Below are 16,338 nucleotides of genomic sequence, written 5' to 3'. Positions count from 1 at the left end.
TATGTTTTTTCATCATCTGTGCGCACTAGTACTTCATGAACATTCAATGGTTGATCTTCATCTTGATTATCTCCTCCTTCTATTTTCTCAATCTCGTCCACCAGTTGACTGCTACTGCTCATCTCCTCTTATCCTCCACCTTCGAGTGGAAGTACCTTCTTCAGGTGTCAATCCAAATACGACATCTTCAACGTTGGCCTATGTTAGCTCCTTGCCAACGAAGACTGGGTCCTCTGTCTCTACGAGCCACTTATTATATGCATCTAGACCATTTAGGTAGATTGTATCATGGAAACCAAGCTTTTCTCTCTTATCCTGGAATTGTTCTTGAAACTTCTGGTTATATTGGACGAAGACCAAATTGTTGGTTGGGCTGCTTTTGTTCAAGATGATTCCTCTTCTTTTTTTTTCTTTTTTTCTTTTTTTTTGTATGAATCTACATGAAAGAAAGTGCATTAGCTTACTTAAGACTTAGTTATAACTTTTAACTCCCTAACTTTAACATTTTCTACGGACATCCACAATAAGGAGTGAATTGCCAAACTTGCCGCCTCAAACATGCTTTAATTGTGCTTGCAAACTGCTAGGAAAACATATGAGTCCAAGAATTCTCATGGCTAGTTTCTTTAGAGCTGGATCCTTCCTGTTTGGATCCATTCCATAGGCAGCCCACCAGTTAAAAACAATTTTAAGTAGGTTAGATTTTCTAGATTGGATTGTGAAAAACTATTCTAAGTTACTTAAACCATTAGACATACTTGCTAAGAGTTTAAGTTGTTCATTCTTGGCAATTTCATTGTTCTATGCCTGATGATTATATCTCTTCAGAATATACCCACACTTTTCGTATAAAGTCCAGTAGAGCTGAAATTCTGTCACGTTTTTCTTTATCTGGAACCGTTATTTCCAACACGTTAGGAAATCCAATCATATGCATTGTTTTTTCTTCTATCGGATTGGGGAAAGTGAATAATATGGTTGAATTAAGGATGTAGGCAGCCGATTACAATGGAGATAACATTTGACAACTCTATCTTCTATTTATAATATCTAAAATGGGCTTGTAATCACGCCCTCTATCGTTAAAATGGTCCATGATTTTATTTCCTATCCTTTCCATCACATCATATAAGAGAAAGGGAGAATGCGAGATTAGAGAAACAGAATGTAAGAGAAAGAGAGAGAAATGTAGAATGTATGTAGAGAATGAATGAAATGAAGAGAGAAATAGGGAGAATGAATGAATGTAAAGAAAGAATGTAAGAGAATGAGAGAGTAGTATGATTGTCTTCTTACGAGCTTCAATCTTGATTCTTGAATGATCTTTGTAAACTTCTCTTCTCAGGAGTTTGTAGAGACTAGAGTTGTAGAAGATTGTAGGGATATTAGGCTTCGAATGTAAGAGAGAGAATATAATGATTAAGGAATAAGAGAGAGAAAGATAAAGAGTTTAGAATGAAGTGTGTGTTGGGGGGGATGGGATATTTGAGTGCCTTTTGATAGGCAAAAAGTAAAGAATTTGCAAAAAAGAAAGCTATTTCTCATGTAATTGAATGGGTGATTTTCTCTTTCTTTGGTCTTCGGTTTTTGTAAATTTTAGGCTGTCGCCTTGTATTAATAAAATTTTCATCTTTAAAACACAAAAACCACGGAAAAAGCTTAGAAGTCATTTTAGGCTAGATCTAGGCCTATTTTGAGGATCAAAGCAAAATATTCGAGTAAGATTTGGCGAATCAAAATGCAATGGATTATGGGAAATTTTGGAGAAAAGGGTACACCACTAATTTCATTTTTTTATCTTCGTTTTGTTGTCTTTCAATGTAATAGGTCCTTACTCTTACTCCGGTGGTAGACTCTCAGGAGTTTCAACACGTGGTTGAGGGTTCGAGTACCCATAGGTGGTGAAATTCCACTACGGCGGGAGTGCGTGGGGTGTGTTAAAAAAAAGGAAAAAAAAAAAGAAAAGAAGAGAAAAAAAAAGAGGTCTTAATAGGTCTGATACACCATTATATACATGTCCAAAATACACCATTTGGTTGACTTTCAATAGGTGAAGACAATAGACAACATTCTTGTCTAAAAAAGGTCTCTCTCTCTCTCGACATCGATACACAGTGCCTATATTGTATCATTTTTGGCCAGGCTGATATGGCCTGCAACACCAATATTCAGGACTATGCTTGAAATAGTTGGTGATGAAGCTTCTGTTGCCACTTTTGTTTCCACCTGTTTTTCTGTTCCTAAGTTATACACCTTAGTTACCACTTACAAGAGGCAGAATTTCAACAGGTGCTATCTGTATGGAGCTTGCTAGGCAGAGATCGGGTTCTCAGTTTCTATTGCTTGCAGTTAGCAGCCTCACAAGAGCTCAAGAGTCCTCGCCTGTTCCTTTACCTATAGTCTCAGCACTGCTTGCTCAAGCAGAAGCCAGCCTAGGCGCTAGAGCAAAGTGGGAGAGGAACCTTCGCTTTGAATGGTTTTCTTGGCCAGCAGGTAGGGATTTACTGGTCCGATGTGATCCTTTTTCTTCTTCAGTATCTTCTACAGAGATGAGGCCTGCAAAGATCAAATGCATTTGCTTTACTGGTTCTATGTTGATCTTTTTCTTCTTCTGTGTCTTCTACAGAGATGAGGCCTGCAGAATTATATTTTCAAATGCATTTGCTTGCAAGGCAGTCGAAAGTTGTGCCTGACCAGTTCTCCAGTGTGGAATCATCTCAAAGCCCGCAGAGATGGATTATTCGAGCGATTCACTCAAACCCATCTTGTTCAAGGTATTGGAAGGTTTTGCAAAAGCTGGGGGAACAAGAGTAGCCTGTTACTCGACACATTTCGCTGATCTTGGTCACTGGTTTTCCATTTTCCCATTGTCATATGAAGCAGATTATTGATCTTCCATATTTTGTCGCTTGCTGGTGTGCTTCCTATCATCGATGTTGTTCTGAATGTTGGCCAATTTGATAAAGAATCATAGATCTGCCTCGGGTTTTATTTTATTTTTGAATGGTGACATCTATTAGTAAAGAACAAAGAACCCTTTTGAAAGGGGCATGAGTGACTGATATAGTGATTCTCTGAAGCGAGGCTACTGGCAACATAATTGGCACCTTGAAAAGCTAGGAGAAGCCCGACCCTGCAGATAGAAAATTGATCTCTTTAATTCCTTATGTGAACCTCCACAGGCCCCTAGCCTTTGCTGAAAGCCCATTGTGGTAACAGATTAGAGCTTCCTTCAGTGACTAGCTTTGCAGAGAACGAGGGTTGATCTGACAGTCCCTCTCTAAATAGTAAATACTAATAACTTTGCCTCAATCAGATCCCATTTCCAATAAAGACTAGAGACGGCTTCATTCCTTAAATGCCACCATGTTGAATTGGGTTGGTCTTTTCGAGGGATTGGTCACCGTTTAGAATGCAAGAGATAGATCCATCCTTCCTGGTTCTGGATGCTTTGTTTTCTGGTGACGGCATTCATGGTCATGGATCTTCATACCTTGTTTTGTTTTCCTTTTGAGCCTCATTTCATTATTCTGCATCACTTTAGGTGGTGTTTTGGAATGTGGAAAACCGAGGACAGAAATTTGATATGTGGAATACGTCTTCCTTATTTAAGGTTTTGGGGAAATTTCTGGAAATAGATGTCCCCAAAAAAATGTTGAATTAATTTCCGACAAGGAATTATCCAACTGCACCTTGTAGTTTTGGTTTCAATTTCCAAGGTTTTCCTTGGGAAACTGCCCTTGGAAACAAACAGAAGAATGGTTGGAATCCACAGTTTTTTCACAGGAATCTTCTGTTTTTTCATCTCATCTCACAGGAATCCTCTTAACTAAAATACATTGATTTCTAGCCTTCCGGAAGGCAAGCTGTTCTCCCCTTTCTCTCTAGAAAAGAATGCCATGCTATGAATGGCTTCATTTTGAACTCGTTAACTTTAACAGAATTCCAGAAAAATGTTCTGCAGGAAAGTTAAACTGTTAATGGCAAAGCTTGTTGCTTGTTTAGGATGATACGTTTCTCATTAAATGGCCTTGTTTGCATTTCATAGGGCTTGGAGTGCGTTGGGCAGTGCAACGGGCTCCAAGATCTCAGTTTGCTTTGGGCCATAGTCTTGCATGTTTGTGCCATCTATTATTCTATTTATTTCCACTTTAAATAAGGCTGTCAATGGGCCAAACAAATTTGAATTTCTAGATAGGCCTAGCCCTGACAATTTGAAATCCAGGCAGAAGACAACCTGTGGCTTGGCCCGTTGATAACCCTGCACTTTAAACTGAAAAATTAAGATGGCACTTGTCAGAGGGTGTGGAAACGCAATCTGCATTGCTTCATCAAGCGAGCTCGTTTATTTATCAATGACCATTGTTTTCAGTACAAATATAGCAACTTCCATTCTTCCTAATGCTGAAAATTTTTCCCATGAAATCAGAGGAATTACGCCCTGGAGCATCAGCTCGTGTGTTGTGGTACTGGTGCAACTAACTGGCCTCAGTGGCACAAGTGGGGTCCATAATTTGATGCCCACATAAATGTACTTTTTATCTTATTAGGCCCCTAAACGTGGTTAGAGGATTTTCCAAAACTTACCTTAATTAGAGGGTCTCAACCCTTCCATCTTGTCATACACGGCCAAAGAAATCAAAGAAAAAGAAAGGGCAAAATCTGAGGAAAAGGGCTGGAGATTGGATGGCTTGGATCATTTAAGACAGAAGATGGCAGTTTGGCAAATCAGATCAACAGGCTGGATTGCCATATGGTTGATCCCCCACTTTCATGGATTGTGTGCGTGGACATTATACATGGCCAATACACCAGAGCCCCAACGATTCCTGGCTCATATGGGAGGGCTGGTCGAGGGCTGAAAATTTTTCCCATGAAATCGAATTGAATGTAGGGTCCAAAGTATATTTCAGCTAGTCGCTCCATTGGATCCTAGTGATTGAAGCAATGCCCCAGATATCCTCAAGATTGGAAGATCTTAGCCATCTATCCAAATTTTGGCATTCTCGAGACATGTGACGTGTGTCCTTATGAACCATTTATTTGTATGCCCCTGGTTAAACAAGGAAGATAAATCTTGGGTTCACATGGGCCCTATCTTGTTAGCCATCCACCTGCCTGCAAGGATCGAATGTAGACATCGTGCCAAGTCCGGACCCGATAGTTTGTCCTCATCACATCTTATCATCCGTTTTAAATTTAAATTCTGGCAACGTCTTCTGTCAAAGTGCCGGGAAAGGCCCGTCTCTCTCTCTCTCTCTCTCTCTCTCTCTCTCTCTCTCTCTCTCTCTATAAGAGCTAGTTCCTTTTCTGAAATAAATACAGGGAAAGCTAAAAGGTCTCGTTGAGCATGGATTTGTCAAAAATGGAGGAAGAAGGACTGAGAACGAGGAGCTTTCGGGACGAAGACTACAACAACAGGCGGGCCTTCTTGAGGAGCTACCCTCTTCAGTGGGAAGGAGAAGAGGAAGAAGAGAGAGAGAAGAAGGAGAAAATGGCAAAGAGAGTGAAAGAGAGGTTTATGTCTGTAATTGAATGGGGTGGAGGGAAGGTTTTGCTGTTGACCAAGATTAAAAAGAGAAAGTGGCCTTGTACCTCGTTGCTTGCCTCCCTTTTCGCTTCCATCCCAACCATCATCCCTTCCTTTTATAAACCTCATTAACCTCTCCTTTCCTATACTCAATAATTATATGAAAAGTTCTTCCGCTTTCTGCCTTCAATATGGAGGCAACCACTATGTTATCCTTGTTTTTTAAAAAAAAAAAATTTTAATTTTTTTATTTAATAAAAAATTCTGTCCATGTGGGGCCCATGGATGTTCTGTAATCCACACCATGGAATTCTTCACTGTAGGCCGAATCCCTTCCTACCTTAAGATTTGCTGTCTCTAAATAGGCTGTCCAGGGGAGAAACATAACTACTATCCACATTGGACTAAAACATGGCGAGATTTGTGGCTAACAACTCCCAGCGTGGGAGGTCCACCAAAGTGGTGGGGCCCACCTGACAAATCGTCCATGACTACACACTGAAAACCCAAGTATATTGTGAATATCCTCGAATTCTCTTAATATGGTGATGGTCTTGTACAGCAAGGTGCTGTTAAGTATGTTATGTTTAAGTGGATGTATTTGGGTTTTCTCTTTTCTAGCTTTTGTCTGCATTTCTTACACTTGTTCTTATGTAATTATATTCAAGTTGTCTAATTGAAGTCTCTCTCTCTCTCTCTCTCTCTCTCTCTCTCTCTCTCTCTCTCTCTCTCCACTTGTACCACATATCCATGGTACAAAATATCATAAGCACATAATCATACTTTGTCCTTAAAGCATTATTTGTCCCTTTTCAATCAGATTGAGAATTGAAAGTCTATGCCGAAGTGTGAGCCTTCAAAATCTGATGGTCTATACGATATGGAACCTCCACAAATTCGAAGATGAATGGTCTAGATCTAGTGGTCCACCTAACTACTACTGGAGCGGATGACTCTAATCACCCCTTTTGATTCTACGGTATAGATGGCCTCAGATTACGATATATGGCTTAGATCTTCTCAAGGACAAGCTAGATGGACAAATATCAACTTTCAATTTTCTCTTTTTACTTAATATGTTATTTATGAGAGAGCCTCTTCCATTTATAGGGAAAGATGGGGAGTTTGGATGAGACTAGAAATTATCTAATCTTATCCCGATCTCCTCATCTAAATCTTCATTTAAAGTTGAATTTGAAAAGATGCCAAGTATCATGGGACCCCTCACTAGTGATTGCCCACCAGTGAACCCTATTAGCCTATGTCCAACAAGAATGCTAATAGGTTCTAAGAAAACAGATTCTAGGATACGACGAGCCTGGGTGTGGATCTGTGTTCAGCAAATACAAAGAGTCACGAATGGAACTCTGTACACAAATTTCTAACAAATAAATAAAAACAAGAAAAAAAATCCCAGAATCAGAAAGAGAATTAGAAAATTGTAGACTACCGCATTGGTTGGTCCGTTTCTTGAGGTCTTCTGGCTAAGGTGAACCTTACTGACTGCTAAGAGTACAGGTTTGTGTGTGAGTATAGTTCGAGTGTTTGTGATGGTCTATTGAACCATCCAGGCATTGTTTATAGAGGCTAGGGTGGCTGACCGTTGTGCATATGGGATAATTGTTGGTTGCATACTAGTCGTTTAGACTCACTGGCTAGCCATTTTATAATTGTTGGACCCATCTGCGACACGATGTGTACGTGCAAAGTGCGCCATTAGCGCCTCCACAGCCACACTGCCTCACATGCCCAAGCCTTCGCACCAAGCCCGAGACCATGTCCAAGAGAGCGCGAGTGTTCCAGTGCAAGCCCCGATACTCCATGGATCAACCAAAGAAATTTAATGGTACTCTACACTTCACATATAAACTCTATTTTTTCTTATCTCCTTTCCCACGTGGGACTATTCCAAAAAACATGCGAATTATTTTTCAAAAAACACTTATATTTTTATGTTTTATTTATTTATTTAAAATATTTTTAATCAATATTTTTTTTACAACAAATCTTCTACACCGTCCAAATTGTGGCCCCATTATGGATGTGTCATGGTCCAAAGAATTACAAAGACCACAATCCATTTGTCTGATTGGGTTGTTTTCAGGCGGACCTTAAAAAAATAAAATAAATAAATAAATAAGAAGAAGTTGATATTCCCAATTAAGCAGACAAATTTGAACCATGAAATCACCCACACATGCTGCTTTTCTGGCAGTCCCTGGCCAAAAATCATTCCAATCTGCTCTGCTCAATAGGCGGGCCGTAATGTGTATATTGTAATGGATGGTACAAAAAGACTGACCAGTGGTTCACATTGAACGTATGAATCATATGGATGCCTCAGCCAAAATTCAGGCCAATTGCTCCAAGCATTGTTGTAATACTTTGTGGGTTACTATTGCTCGAGGACTTAAGCCTAAACTCCCACAAACAAAGAAAATAAGAAGGGAGAGAGCATTTACCTATTAAGCGGATCAAACCAATTTTAGCCTCAGATAAATGCACAGGTGCTGCTGAAGGATTGGATGGTCAGCATAATGGGAGAAGCCTGCTGCTTTGATGCAGCAGTGACTTAACCAAGACCACGGCAGCCCATGTGGAAGAAGACAGGAAGAAGATCTGTCTTCGATACTGAGTGTAAAAGATATTTAGGAAAGTTAGCAAGATTCGTTGAAGAAAGTACCTCAAAGGGAGCTAACAAGGAGTGTGTGTACTGACATGGGTGTGTACTAACAAGCTAAGCCAAAAAAAATTTTTAAAAAATTTAAAAATTTAAAAAAAATTAAAAAAAAACCCAGTTTGAGGTAGCCCAGAACAATCTGTAAATACCAATAACTTCTTAAGAAACAATCCTCCTCCGTATTGAGATAAGCAGGCTGTCATCTAAACATCAGCTGTTGTCAGCTTAATTGGGTAGACCGTTAACTTTGTTTAGAAGCACTGATTGGATCTCCTCAAGCCTCAGACCATCTTATCAGATTACTGCACTCATCTCGGTGTCATTATTGGGAATTTTGGACGGCTTTCAAAAAATTAACAGTAGTCACTCAGAAATCACTCGATTCTGCTTGGACTTGCAAGTTAGCAACTCGTTGTTCTCTTTTATTTAAGAATCCCTCACTGAGCTGAATGAAAGGCTCACCGGAAAATCTGGGTCCTTAACAGAAATTTCATCCAAAATGTCAGACATTTGGTTTCTTCAAAACATCACTCGTCAAGGCGGCAGAATGCCCTTGCTGCTGATCAGTTGTATAACATACCCTCCTGAAGTGCTTTCTGTAAAAAACCATTGTTCTGGAAAACTGATAATTTCATTAAAAACATACAAGGTCTGGATTGCCTCATTTAATCGGATGTCTACTCCATAAGCATGATTTATTAATGTCTCTTGATTGGTAAGAACCGCGCTTCACTTCTTAGCTCGAGGCCTTTGGCTACTAACAGCATCCAAATATCAATAAAATGATATAAAGTTAAACCCTATTTAGGTAACTTTCATGCAGATCTTTGAAATGGGGCAAATCTCCTAATATTTCTTAATTTGAAAGCTCACTACAACTATCTTTAAATGTTTCTGAACTACCCAGAGACAATAAATCACTCTCCAAAATAAAAGAGAAACAAATAAAATGAAAAGAGACTGGAGATGACATAGTACAGTGGGGTTGTAGAGAGCATTTGCTTGTTTGCTGATAAAAAAACATAACATTGTACATAACCCCTACAGTGTACCTGGTGCTTTCTAATTTCCTTAATATAAACAAGAAAATAAAAGCAATAAGGCAACTAACGGCCAAGAACGATCGAACCAGAGTTTGCAATATCCGACGATGGATCCCAGTCCAATGAAGATGAAAGAATCTTGGACAATGACATGAAGACCTCGGCAATGGTGGGACGGGAACTCAGATCATGAGCAACACAGTTCATAGCCAATTTAGCCATGGTGAAGGCCAAATCGAAGGGGTACTCACGTTGCAGACAAGGATCGATGAAGGTCCTCAGCTTCCCTCTCACATTTTCTCCTTCCAGGACTGGCCTTATCGACATCGACAACAGTAAGTCTCCTCCTTTCTCTTCATCAACCGTGGCAGTGGTAGCTTCCCTCCCAGATAGAAGTTCCAACATCACCACCCCAAATGCGAATACGTCAACTTTTGGTGTGACCAACCCGTGTTCAAGATACTCTGGTGCCATGTAGCCTTGAGTACCGACGACATGCCTCGTCATCTGCAGACCTTCCTGATTCTCCACCAATCTCGCCAGGCCGAAATTCGCAACCTTTGCCCTAAAGTTACCGTCCAAGAGAATGTTACTGCTCTTCAAATCCTTGTGGATGTACTGTGGATTCGCGTAATTGTGAAGATAATTCAGCCCATCTGCAATGTCATGAGCAATCTGCACTCTCTGCTTCCAAGTGAGAGTAGAAGAACTCTGGTACTTCTTCTCATGAAGCCAATCACTAAGGGATCCCTTCTCCGCAAACTCATAGACTAGATAGGTATTTCCCTCGTGCAAACAGAAACCAGATAGCCTTATCACATTGGAATGTCTGATCTGCTTGAGTATGTTGATCTCGTTCGAAACATTTCCTTTCATCCTCTTTATAGCGGCATTGTCACCATTAATAACCCCACGATAAACAGACCCTTTGATTATACAATCTTCACTGAAAAAATCAGTTGCCCTTTGCAGCTCTTCAAATTTATACACAGTCAGAGACTCAATGACTTCACGAATCCCTTGTGAGAAAACAGACCCGGATCTCATTCCTGATAACTCTCCAAATCCAACAGCAGATTCCTCAAACCTGTTATCCTCTCGAATGGGCTTACCTTCCTGCTTACGCCGATGAAGCAAGAACCAAATCAAAACCCCACAAAGTGCTAAAATGCAAAAACCAACTCCAACTCCAATTCCGACGAAAACCCATTTCTTTTTAGATCCTGTTTCAACAACAGGAGTATTGCTCGGTTGTGGAGACCCAACTGGGGGCGGTGGAGGAATTACAGTGAGAAGCGTAGTGGGTTCTGTTTTCAGCGGAATCAGAAGGGGCGTAAATGGGAAAATAGTAGCGGACTCTGACAACTCGTTTGCATCCAAAACACTCCGTTCATCGACCTGAAATCTCTGGGAGATCTTAGGAATATCATCATGCCATGTAATCAGATAAGTCAGCAAGTACCTGACGCCATCGTTAATCTGGCTTCTGCTGGGACAAGCACATCTCAACGGGACCAGAATATCCAAGCCAACACTCAACTTCCTACTTTCATAGGGATTCTGATTCATGATAGCCTGGCAAGTAGTCATACCTTGGTAGGTGTCGTTGGCAACGAGGAAATAGGTTTCGCCATGGGTTTTCAAGGTGTACGTTGCATTGTGTTGATAGAAATTACCTGAACAAGAGCAATTTACAGGAACGATGACGGGAGTATCCTTGGGAATCTTCTCGACGTCGGAGATTTTATTGGTTTCAGCAATCGTTTTGGAATCAGCACCGAAAAGATAGGCGATAAGGACGGCGGAGTCGTAGTAGGGAGGTTGGGATCTGAAGATGAGATAGGAATTGCAAGAAGGGCTAGAGTTGTTGCAGACATAGCCAAGAGTTTGAGAGGCGTTGTTGTAGCAGTCGAGTTGTTGGTTGTTAACGTAGGTTTGCTGGGAATGAAGGATATGGAAGAGAGAGAGGAAGAAAGAGATGAAGAAGAAGAAAGAAAGAGATGAAGAAGAGAAGGAGATTTCCATGGCTTTGCTCTTCTCTTGCTTTCTTTTCTTCTATAAATATTCTTTTATGAAATGAAACAGCAGTCACGAGAAATAAGAGACATCAAAGTCAAAAGTCTCTTGCTTTTTATTTTTATTTTTTTTCCTTTAAAAAATAATAATAATAATAATCCGGATCCTCAACTTGCCATGGTCCACATCATCACTAACGTCGTTGTCACCACTGCTTAACGTACTCTAGTATTTCGGTTCTTCATATGTGCCAGTGCTTCTGTGATCCCGACCCCACCATTACCATCATCTAAGGGCCTATTTGGACCTCATATGATTAAATTAGGTGTTATGGCATAACGATTACATGTTTGGAAATATCACGATATTTTCATCATCCAATCCACGTCTAGGATGAAACACTTCCCATAAAAAATGCATTATATTAGTGAACCTTGAACCATGAAATCGTAATCAACCAACCACATTTTACAAGCATGTTAGTCGCCTGTACACTTGTGCAACTTGAATATTGACACATGTAAAGGTCACATATGAATGAGCATCATTAATAAACACATGCACCAACATGGCGTCATGTATGTTTTGGAATTCAAATCCACCAAAAAATCCTTACTTTGAATGATATGATACGAGGATTAGTCCATTTCTTCATGTTGTTCTCAACTATTTTAGATGGGTTACATGGATCATATTTTCCTATTTCATTCTATTAAAAGCCGCATAAAGTCTTTTCTTACTACTTCTGCCTATCTTCTTAGGCCTTTTCCTTCACTCTTTAAAAAGCTTCCATCTGTACCGACTTGCTCCTAGCACGCTCAGTATTTGGTCTTCATTTGCATATGAGCAAACCATATGTTATCTCTTGCGTTAGTTAACTTATCTTTAAATTTCCTTCCATACATTCTATCACTCCCAGTCTTGTCATTTATTCATCTCAACATCCTTGTGGAAACTTTATTTATTTTATTGAAATGTCATTCCTTAATTAATTGTTCTAACATTTTATCTCAAAAAGCATGATTAGTCTTGTATCTATATATCTTATAAAAATTTCCTTATAATTTAGGTGATACACAATAATCCCACTAAACTCTAAAGACACATCTCTATTTCGGCCGTTGCAAATCCACCATGGATATAATCTTCGCTGTGCTTATCTTGGTAATGAACGTTTAGGATTATCCAATCGAGGAGATTCTTGGGGGATAATCTGTTGATAGTGGGATCCAATGGACCAACGGTCTGGATCATTGACATAAAGCACCACCTGTACGGTCTGAAATCCATGGATATTTCTGCATTTATTCTGATCGGGTCCAAGATGGATGGTGCAATTCCGCATCTTTAATAAATATCTCCACCTAAGCGAGGACGGGAATTCAACGCGTTTTTATAGGAAAGCAGCGGAAGATGAGACGGGAAAGGCTGACGGTGGACCATGGATTTTGAATGACCCATTCCCATTAGACTTTGGTGGCCAATCTTGTAACTCTACCCTTGGAAGACCACTAAAGATGATAGCCCTGCCTGCATCATGGCCCACTCATCTCTTCAGCGTTCTTATGTGATCTAGTGCTGCTATCTTTTCTATCCGTCAGGCATGGACCACATTCTGTCACCATATGATGATACAAATGGTCGTAGAATATTGCTTGATCTTCTGCTGGCTCCACCGTAGATAACCAGGACAATCCAAAATTGTCCATTTCTTCCTTTAAAAATAAAATAAAAAATGGGAGGCCTGCTGAATGAGCGGTCCAGATATCTCACAGTCATCTGCCACATGTCCAAGTGAAAATTTGTGATGGTTTAGTTGCACTCAGGTTAGGTAGCAAATCCTCTTCCTTGTACTAAAAATAATAGAAAATGATAAAATCCGATGGTAGGTGTAGACTTAAAAGACTTTAATGAGCTAAGAAATTCAAGCTCCGCCCATGGGCCCACTAATGTAGTGGGTGTCCAAAAGCAGTCGATTCACTGCCGTGGAGTGTGGGGCAAGGGCCTTATCAGAAAGCCATATGCAAACGTCATTTTTGTTTGATTACAGGTGCATCTGGACCTATTGACTATACAAAGGAAATATCCTAGTGTTGTTCTCTTCCATCCAATCGTACAGATTTTAAAATAATAATTTTTTAAAAAAAATAAATAAATAAATAAATAAATAAAAAGAAGAAGAAGAAAGAAACATTTGTAAGTTTTGTTTTGTTTTTTTTTTTTCCAAGTTAAAAACGATTAAAATTGACTTGTTCATTACTAGTTATCATCATCTAATTGGTTAGTTCAGAATGTGACCCAAATTTTTTATGGCACGATTCAAGCATGCGGAAGACATGGGACCTTGACGCCGATTGCATACAAACCCTTGCTACTGGTCGGTGCTCTGTGGGCCCCACTAGGATGTATGTGTTTTGTCTCAGCCGTACATCCATTTCTTTCCAGATAATCCAAATCTTAGGTGGACCACACTACAAGAAAACAGTGGCAATTGAAAACCCACCATTAAAAACTTCCTAGGGTCCACTGAAATGTTTATTTGCCATCTAACCTTCTGATTAGGTCACGTAGACTTGGATGAAGGGAAAACACAATATCAGCTTGATCCAAAACTTGTGGCCCCAATAGGTTTTTAATGGTGGGCATTCAATCACCACTGTTTCCTGTGGAGTGGTCCACCTGAGATTTGCATCTGCTTCTTTTTTCCTTTTTTTTTTTTGCCTCATGCCCTAAAATGAGCTGGAGAAATGGATGGACGGCTGGGATAAAAAAAAAAAGATTTTAAAAAAGCATACATCATAGTGGGGTCCACCGCACCGACCAGTAGCGAGTCGCTAGTGTCAGGGTCAGTATGCAATCCGCGCCCCTTGACATCTTGACCTTTTCCACCATTTAGAAAGAGAAGCAATCGCGGGAAACTCGACGTTATGGTGCAGGGTAGTTGGATAACATACCTGGACCATCCACCGTGCAGGGTCTGATTAATTTACTTGCTCGCAAATGAATAGATACATTACAAAGGTTCTTGTTTTTTTTTTTTGTTCTTAATGTTATAGCCATTCGTTTCATCGAATCAGAACAATTTTCGTCAGAGGGCGAATCCAAAACGCGGCCCATCAGATGAACAGCACATATATATTCCATTATTTCCGAAAAAATGGGAACGTTAATAACAGCCAATGGCGTGGTGAGTTGCCTATAAAGAACGTGTTTGTTTGAGAGTTGGTGCAACCAATTGGAAAATGGTAGAGCCATTTCTTCACGATACACGTGGCAATGTGATGTTTCAATCGAAACGTCTCATTTAGCAGGCCTTGTGACGGTTTGTTCATTTAAAATTAATAATAATAATAATAATAATAATAATACACTTTACCAGACAATCCCAGGCACGAAACTAACCGTTAAAGATGTTTAAATGCTTTTAGCTCTAGTTTAGAACATGTGCGACACATGGAAGCTGCTCATCAGGAAATCATCACGTCTCAAAAATGAGGCCAATCTGGTTACCTGCAACTCGTTACCAAGCAGCATTTCTCAACTGGCAATAGACAACACTATATCAGGAAACCATAGGATTGTCAATGGGTGGGTTTGGCCCGCTTGTCAACTAGACCCAAACCCACACTCCCCGACCTGACCTGACCTGACCTGCCCATATAGATTATCGATAGTCTAGGAAGATGACCCCAACACCCAAAACCTGAAACAAAATGTTAGCACACTAGTGTGATCCCCATATCCCTCAATATGTTGACCATATTTTCTTTACTTCTCTTAAACATTAGACGACTATTTGAGGAACTCTAGCACACTTATTATTTCCCATAGATGGAGCCTCTGCTCTAGGAATCCAACCCATGAACTGACCGGGTCATGCTGCAAAACATCTCCTCATCTGATCAATGTGAGCCTTTAGTCATGAGTACTGTCAGGGTGGTCCATTGGATGGATGACCTCATTCATATAGAACGCATCTGTTCGTGTTATAAATAATGGAAGAAATAAGAACCAATACATGTGTCCATATGTATGAATGTATTTGCTAACCAGGCTAAGTTGCACAATCGATATTATATTATCAATCCGGATTCAGGGGATGCAAATTGGTTCCAACAGGTTCCAGCACATACCCCATCCAGTAACAAATGAAAAAGCACCACGTGGGCATGTCTGGCATGGAGCCACAGTGAAAAAGGGCAAAATCTCCTTTTTATGCAAGATGATCTTTAATTTTCACAATTGACTTGACGCGCTTTTCTTTGGCACTGGATAGGGTGCATGCTGACACCTGCTGCATGCAATCCGTCCCCTAATCTAGGAGAGGTTTAATTCAGCCGGTACTGCATTTTGGCCATGATAGGGCCGGGAAAATAGTAGCATCACACCTTGGTAACATCTCATCCCCTCGCGTAGTGGAGAGACCGAATTCAGATGCCTGAGTAAATCCTATTACTATCATTCAGTTTAAGCAAAGAGGAAACAAATAAAAATCAAGGATGTTTCTCATAGCATTCATAATGAGCAAACTGCCCTCAAATTGCCGTTAAGTTCCAACTTGAAAAGTTGAAGCTCACTCCTCCAATATCAATGCTTAAGGAAATTATGAATTGGGTATACAACTTAGGTAGACTGAATATTGCAATTTTATTGTATGATGCACCTAGATGTACTGCAATGTCTCTCTTAGAGGGAACTGCTATTTGTGGCTCATGCCAAGGAAATTGCGTAAGGTGCATCCTGAACTCCAAACATGGGCAAACATGGACGATGATTGGGACCATTGATCTCTATTCCACCAGATGGATGGAAAGCTGCCAAAAGCCATGGTACTCGGGCAACTTTGAACATCAGATTGTTCAGTTTTTCCTGTTGAAAGTGTACTGCAATCAAGAGCATTTCTTTTAGGATATGTTATACTCATGGTGGCCCACCAAATCAACGCCCCTGATCACCATAAAAAGGTGTCATTTGTACAATAGAGATGTTGTCATTGCAGCAATGTTCTACTCCAAATAGGGGATGTATAAATCATTAAGCTCAAGTCGTCAGGCAGTTTGAGCATAATG

At 40.1% G+C, this 16,338-nt stretch overlaps 2 protein-coding genes across 2 annotated transcripts in view; one reads left to right on the top strand and one right to left on the bottom strand.

Annotated features, from left to right (window-relative positions):
- LOC131222295 (tetratricopeptide repeat protein SKI3) overlaps positions 1-3,062 on the top strand; it is a 40,805-nt gene extending 37,743 nt beyond the window's left edge. The window contains exons 21-22 of the mRNA XM_058217312.1: positions 2,290-2,493; positions 2,627-3,062. Coding sequence (XP_058073295.1) covers positions 2,290-2,493; positions 2,627-2,814 — 392 coding nt within the window. The 3' untranslated portion in view covers positions 2,815-3,062. The remainder of the gene's footprint in view (positions 1-2,289; positions 2,494-2,626) is intronic.
- A 5,972-nt stretch (positions 3,063-9,034) lies between these two features.
- LOC131222292 (protein LYK5) lies at positions 9,035-11,334 on the bottom strand. Its single transcript, XM_058217306.1, has one exon. The coding sequence runs from the start codon at positions 11,276-11,278 to the stop codon at positions 9,317-9,319; it is 1,962 nt and encodes a 653-aa protein (XP_058073289.1). The 5' UTR covers positions 11,279-11,334; the 3' UTR covers positions 9,035-9,316.
- Positions 11,335-16,338: the final 5,004 nt, after the last annotated feature.

The sequence above is a fragment of the Magnolia sinica genome, chromosome 13, assembly GCF_029962835.1.
Source record: "Magnolia sinica isolate HGM2019 chromosome 13, MsV1, whole genome shotgun sequence".
Classification (NCBI taxonomy): Eukaryota; Viridiplantae; Streptophyta; class Magnoliopsida; order Magnoliales; family Magnoliaceae; genus Magnolia; species Magnolia sinica.
The sequence above is the reverse complement of the archived record's forward strand: the minus strand, read 5'-3'. Positions and strand labels throughout refer to the sequence as shown.

Bases quoted from the DNA above. Each gene is read 5' to 3' on its own strand.
- LOC131222292 (XM_058217306.1), bottom strand. From the start codon at position 11,278: ATGGAAATCTCCTTCTCTTCTTCATCTCTTTCTTTCTTCTTCTTCATC.